General features: G+C 40.7%; 1 protein-coding gene across 1 annotated transcript in view; it reads right to left on the bottom strand.

The window, feature by feature from the left end:
* The window catches only part of LOC102288781 (cadherin-6), a gene marked incomplete at its 3' end in the record, with an annotated part of 57,504 nt that overhangs the window by 12,974 nt on the left and 37,282 nt on the right, over nt 1-7,248 (bottom strand). The window contains 5 exon segments of the mRNA XM_005951919.3: nt 1,314-1,564; nt 2,180-2,367; nt 3,195-3,368; nt 6,870-6,989; nt 7,064-7,248. Of these exon segments, the coding sequence (XP_005951981.2) occupies nt 1,314-1,564; nt 2,180-2,367; nt 3,195-3,368; nt 6,870-6,989; nt 7,064-7,248 (918 nt within the window).

Genomic DNA, 7,248 nt, shown 5'->3' with positions numbered 1-7,248 from the left:
AACAAATATAATTCTGTAAAGTGGTTCTATATAGTGTGTAACTGTTAATATAGAGCGTTATTCAATTTATTGCTAATGCAATCATTAGTTGCATTAGTACATTTTAGATGCACTCGTCATCAGAAAGGTTGCCGACCCCTGCTGTAGGGCGAAGGACACACACACCCACACACATGTTTGAAAACATCCTGACACAAAGTTTGACATCTTGCTTTGGATGGTTAAGACTGCCAGGAGGATTGTTGGTGCCCCTCTCTCGTCTCTGGAGATCTACAAACAGGGCTGCATACGCAGAGCTACCTCCATCATCAGAGACTCCCGCCACCCCTCTCATGGCCTGTTCTCCCTCCTGCTGTCTGGCAAGAGGTACAAGAGCACCCCTCCCCACCCACTCAGCTATTCACACAGCTATACACACACTATTTGATCTAATGATCCTCTTCTATGAAAGGACTGCTGCCACCTGAATGAGTGTGACTGCTTAGACCTGAGCTCGTTTTAGAATTTAGATTACGAATCGATGTTATTTATCCTTATTATTACTGCGATTTATCATTGACTTTTAAAAAAAATTGTATTGGTTACTGTAGAGGCTGGTGAGAAACAGTATTTCGGTTCAGTCGGAGTATTTTTTGAAATAACATACGAAATGACAATAAACCTTTCGATTGATTGATTTGATTATCTTTGTGAGAAATGTTCATGCATTTTCAAGCTTCTTTCCCTTAAATTTAATCATCACAGCAGGTTTCAAGGTTTCAAACTCTTATCCAAAACCTAAACTTTATGCTAATTTTACCATAAATGCAACTTGCATTGGGTCTGGGGTGGCTGTAGCTCAAGAGGTAGAGCAGGTCATCTGCTGATTGGAAGGTTGGTGGTTCAATTCCTGACTCTTCCAGTCTGCATGCCAAATATCCTTGATACTAACCCCAAGGTTCTCTCGAATGTTGTGGAATATACATTTTTCCTCTCGTGGTTCTGACATCTCTGCCTGAGCTTTGCAATCATAGATATCATATATGATTTCTGTCTAAATACGAGAACAAAAGTACTAAGGCTCTGACGTTAAGAAGCATCTTTGTCTATAACACAAAACATAATGGTAGCGTGTGGTAAACTCAGCGACTCATGAACTTAAAACATTAAAGCCCACAAGAAAAAAACGACTGAGCAGAAGTTGTAGTCTGTATAAACACAAGCTGGAGTTTAGTTCTCAAGACCAGTGAGACTTTACAATCTGAAATTCAAAACTGCCATTATATAATTTTTTGGTTGGTGTGGTTGGAGTAGAAAAAGACATTTAGCCTTACTTGACAATGCTGCGAGCTCTGTCGGGGTCCATGGCGCTGACTGAGCCCACCACTGTGCCCACCGCAACATCTTCTTTCACCTCATACAGGTAGCTGGCTTTTTGAAACACAGGCGGCTCATCCACATCATCCACGGCCAACCGAACCGTAGCCACGTCTTTTGGGCCTGAGGACACGAAGCGAACATATTCCTGGGTGTTCTGGACCTGGATGTCTATCGTGTATGATGGTTTCTTCTCATAATCCAAAGGCTGCAAAGGCAAAGAGAGAACGACTGCTTTCAGTAAAGATGTCTGTGGAAACATAAAGCCAGCCTGAACATTCGTTGGCAATCATCAATGTCCACTGAGGCCAACAAATGCATGTAGACAGATAAATGAGACAACAGCTTGAAAGATACATACATACATATAGTGTATACAAGTGTGGCATGGTCATGTAAAGTATCTGTAACAGCAGCTGGTGCTGTCAGGTTGCTGTGGTGATAGTGGGTCAGAGGTTTGTCACTAAAACAGTTTGTATCAATGTTGACACACACACTCTGTGAGGACACATTTCTACAACACAGCATGGCTTTGTATATTTAACAGCATATGTAAAACAGACTTAGTTAGCAGGATCCTTAGGAGCTGAAAGTGTGAGCTCTGATCAATTCATTTCAAGCCAACCAGTGATGTGAGAAAAATATCAATACAAAATAAGAAGCCAGTATTATCTGAAGGTGGCCAAAGCTATGGATAGTTTGACTCATGCTTTTTCAGTACACAGCGACTCAAGAACGTTTTCTTTTGGTCTCTATTATAACATCATTTGACCCCCAACGCTTCAAGTCCAGTTTTTAATGTTTACTGGTTAGTTGCTCTCACCTTTCTGACAGTGACGAGTCCTTCTTGTGTTTCTTTGTCAGTGGAAATGTCAAACATTTCCATCCCGTCACCGCTGATGATGGTGAAGTCCATCTCAGTGTTCTTTCCAATGTCTTTATCAGTGGCCTGAATTCTCCCAACGACAGAGCCGGACGTGGACGATTCAGGAACTCTGAACTGGTATATACCTGGAAACAGTCAGCTCCATCACATCGGTGGGACTCACTCTGGTGACGGAGGTGTCTGGGGTTTTCTAGTTTTTGTTTTAACTCACAATTCTATTCAATTTGTCAATTGATATGAATGTTTTTGGACAGAATTATGGCTGCAGAATAATTCTCTCAATTGTGCAGGACAAAAACATGTCACAGGGGGCGATAGAGTACCAAACCCTGGGGAAGAATTAAGATCTGATAAAGGGATTCACAGGATTCTTAAAAGGCTTTAAACAAGATACAGACAGCTGACAACATTAAAGAAAAACCTGAATGCATGCTAAAGCATATAGTTAGGGCTGGACCAGGTGACCCTGAATCCGCCCTTAGTTACGCTGCACTAGGTGTAGGCTGCTGGGGATTCCCATGATGCACTGGGTGTTTCTTTTTCAATCAACTTTTTCACTCACTATGTGTTCATACGCCACTCTGCATTTAATTATTAGTTATTATTAATATCTGGATCTCTCCACAGCGTGTCTTTGTCCATCCTCACCCCAACCAATGATGGCCCCTCCCTGATTCTGGCTCTGCTGGAGGTTTCTTCCTGTTTGAAGGACGTTTATTTCGATCCCGCTGTCACCAAAGTGCTTGCTCAAAGGATGTCATATGATTGTTGGGGTTTTCTCTCTTTTCTTTGTATTGTTTCCTTGTATTATTTTCCTTTCCCTTACAATATAAAGAGCCTTGAGAAAGCTGTTGTTGCTGATTAGAAATAAAACTGAACTGAGTATAATTAATAGCTGTGTGTGTTTCATCACTCGTATACACACTGTGCTTCGTCTGTGCTGCTGTCTTACTCTGAGTGAAGTGGGGAGGGTTGTCGTTGACGTCAGTGAGAGTGATTTTAACCACAGTGCTCCCAGTGAGGCCTCCTCTCTGTCCACCCATGTCCTTGGCTTCGATCACCACCTGGTAGTGCTCCCTCTGCTCACGGTCCATGTCACCAGGACCCAGGGCTGTCCGGATCACACCTGAACAAAAAACAAAACTGTAATCTAAATTCATGTTCAGTCATTTTGTTTTTCATCATCGTGCTGACGTGTTGCTGGTGTGAATTAATATGCACGTCTTCAGATGTAACATGGCTTTATTTTCATTCCTGTTTTGGGTGGAGGAGAAACAAACAACCATCTGTGGCACAACAATTTTCCTTTGGTCATGATCTGAGTTTTTAGGATATTTGGGGTTTTTTTGATTGATTTTCTATTATAGTTCTATGTTCCCTGTTCTATGGGTCTTTAGGCACATGTTTGAGCTCCACAAGCATTGTCCCTGTTAAGTGGTCTTGATTTCAGTGTTTATTTCCTGTTTTATTTTGACACTTCCTTGCCCTGTGTGCATTATGTTCAGTTTTGCTTCTTCTGTCTTGTTACTCCTGATTTGTCCCTGCTGTGTTCACAGTCCACTTCACTCTCCTGTGTATTTATTGTCTCAGTCTTCCCGTGTGCATTGTGTGTTCTGTGGTCACGTGTTAGAGCCTAGTCTATGAGTTAACGGTTTTGAGTCTCACCTAAGCTATTTTGTCTTATGCATATTGATTCCTTAAGTTCAGTAATAAAGTTATATTTAAGTTCATGCTTGTGTGTTTGGGTCTCACCCTATCTGCCACACTGCGAAACCTGACACCTTTTTTTAAGTCAATAGACAATTAGTTAGAGCTGAAATCAATCATATTACAGGACTTATTATCTGACAAGTTCTCTAAACCCAGCTTTAAATCTTTTAAGCTGACATCTGGATTTACAGAAACATTATGGACACGGTTCTGTTTCAGTGTACACGGGTCGAAACAGGAAGTTGTTTACTGGAGATCTACAAAGTTTAAGATTACTGTCACTAGTTCTATATGTGGAAAAACATGAGACATTTAGCCTCAATTCTTTGTAATGACCAGCAGGGGACTCCTGTGGCTGCATCCACATGTGCATTAGGGTACGCTTGACTGTGGGACCATATCGGTGTATTCCTCGGTTTTATAGTCATATCCATCACATTTTTTATGTTTGCCTACAGAAAGCTAAGATGGGGACCCATAAAATGGTCAGCTTCAAGACTTTAAACTGGCACTAAGGTGATGTGATAGTGACAAAGTTCACCTTTAATCTGTGGCACTTTGAAACACGATCTTTTGATTTTTCGTCAGGTTTTTGGCTCTCAGTGTTGTACTAGTACAGTGAGTGTGTTTGATGGTTAAAGTTAAAGCTGTGAACACTACCTTATTAGACTAATACTGAAATGAGTCTTCCTCTTTGGTTAAAGTCTCTTACCTGAATATGTCACACTGTAAGCTTGCCAGCATACTCATTATAGCTAAACTGGTACTGCAGTGTTCCAGTGCACGTTTTCCATCTTTAAATGGAAAGGATAAAATCATATATGTAACTGTTGTCTTTATCTGATGTGGGAGGCACAAAAACGTGCAAAGAGAAGTTGCACTGAGTTTTCAATGGTAGTTCTTTTTTTTATTTTTACTGAAAAAAAAGATGTATTGTCTAAATTTATGATATGAAGCTGCAACAAACCCGCTCATCATAAGCTCCCTGAGAACCTTTTAATTCACACTGTGAAGAACATCCTAGAAAGAGAAGAAAATAACGACCACATCCAAACTATGATTCCTGTACCATTCATTTAACAAAACACACGATGAGTTCATTTGGACTGTTTGTGTTATCTGCAGCTGTCCACGTTTGTGCGTACAGAAAGAAAAAGAATCACCTGAGCACTTTTTATTCCTGTTATTGAGTGTTAACACATGTTTATATTATGATATGGAAAATAATGATGAGGAAACCAGAGAAGAAAATTGATCAGCTTAGATCAGGTTTAAATGTTATTTCACTCATTTATATCTGAACACTTTACAGAAATGATTTGTTATTGTGGTCTAAACAAGTAATGTAATATGTCATTGTTCCTAAAATCTAAGTCTGTCCATAAATATTGATCTGTGCACCTGTTGTGTGGGTTTTGATGCTCCAATAATTCTACTAAAATGATTCTGATGACTCTTCTGTAGACATGTTGCTCATTAGTGACTTTTTCACATTTAGCACATTTTCATTCTCCACATTCTGTAACTTAAGACTGATTTTGAACCATTATGTTGAATTTATGAGGATATAAAGTATCAGTATTTGGACATGACCCGCACCCACCCACTCACTCATCTTAATTGTGATGGCAGCTCTTTTTACACAGCTCGTGTCCACAGCTAAGACGACATGTGGCATGTCTGTGTAAAGCTTGTATAATGTCAGAGCTCATGAAGAAGGCCCAGAAGACAAATCCCCAAATGTTTTAATGGCCAGTCCACATCTGACAGTCGGGGCAAGTGTGACAGGACTCACATAGTCTATTTATATCTCTCTGAATCACAACAGTCACCTCACTGCACTTTACCTTTGAAAAGTAAAAACCCCGCAAATGTATCAGCTTTCTCACATTTATCAGTTCTTACTTACAGACAGGTGAAAGTTACTGATCCCATTATGAAATACACCACAAATGTCTCTAATTAAGAAGTTCTTTAGCTGCATGCTCACATAATAGTGTGCCTGTCACTGCAAATATTTCTTTCTGAGCCTTTTAAGAATTAGCAGGTCAATCCGATCTGCCTTTCCTCTCAGTAACATTGCACAATAGGTGTATATTTTATATCAGACCAAACTTTAGAGTGTCGTGCAAGAACCTCATTAAAATGTGCATGTAAGAGTGAAATCCTGTGAAATTAGTCCACGGCTTTGGTTACACACCGTCAGCAGTGTGACATTATGGGATGTGTCCCTCACGTGTCACAGGCGTGAGATCACTTTCATGTGCTACAATTAGCCTAATTTAGTTTAGCATTAAAGACTATCTTAAAGGAACACACGGACATTTTATGAAAAGTCGTCCTGCTTCAATTCAAACTTCCTCCTACTTTCCATTTAAATGACCCATTTACGCACTTTTAGTTCTAATTTTGTACGAGTAGTTCACACCAATCTGGAGACGAGGAGAGCTACAGGTAGCCGATAATGATCCTTCCATGTCTGTGTAGGGCCTCAGTCATCCAGGTCATGTTAGTAACCTGGAGCAACTGGACTTCTTTAAGTTTCCAGTCTCATAGGTGAGGAATGTATCATGAAACTAGGCTGATTGCTGGGTGTGCAGCCAATGTTAACCAATGTTAATGGGTTTCAAGCCTAAGGAGCGAGGCTGCAGGCTATGGCAGCAGCAGGTCCAGTGAATGGACCAGACAACAATTGCATTGAATTGGTCAGCTCTATAAAAAGGTAAAGGCAGCAACGGCTTTTCCAGTTTGAGTCAATTCTTGAAATACAGTCATCATTCTGATTCATGACGAAGCAGCAAAAGGTTTTGAGAATCTGACTATATGTAATAATTTGTTCTCTAAAGACACGTTTTACAAAAAGTTATGCTTTTGTCACGACCGGTATCATCAAGTACTCGATGTCTGTCAATCATACCAGTGTTTGGCTCCACAGAGAAGTATGGGTGTCCTTGACTGATGCTGTAGACCAGTTTGGCACTGTTCCCATACATTGTGTCATCAGCATCTGTAGCTGTCACCTGGGTGACCGATGTACCTGAAAGAGTTGCATTACCACGACTGTTACTGAGAAAACAAAAAGCAGAAAAGTGCAGTGAGAGAGGTCCTTACCAATATCAGACCTCTCAGGAACACTGGCAGTGTACACCTCTTTGCTGAACTTTGGTTCGTTGTCATTGATGTCGTGGAGTTTGATGATGAACTCGGTCTCTGGCTCCAGTTTTTGACCCGTCCACTTGTTGACCACTGTGGCTTTGAGGACATAAAAGGCCTTCTCCTCTCGATCAAGGCGGCGC

The sequence above is a fragment of the Haplochromis burtoni genome, unplaced genomic scaffold (genome assembly GCF_018398535.1).
Source record: "Haplochromis burtoni strain Fernald_Lab_line unplaced genomic scaffold, NCSU_Asbu1 Contig_859, whole genome shotgun sequence".
NCBI lineage: Eukaryota > Metazoa > Chordata > Actinopteri > Cichliformes > Cichlidae > Haplochromis > Haplochromis burtoni.
This window is presented reverse-complemented; position numbering and strand designations above follow the sequence as displayed.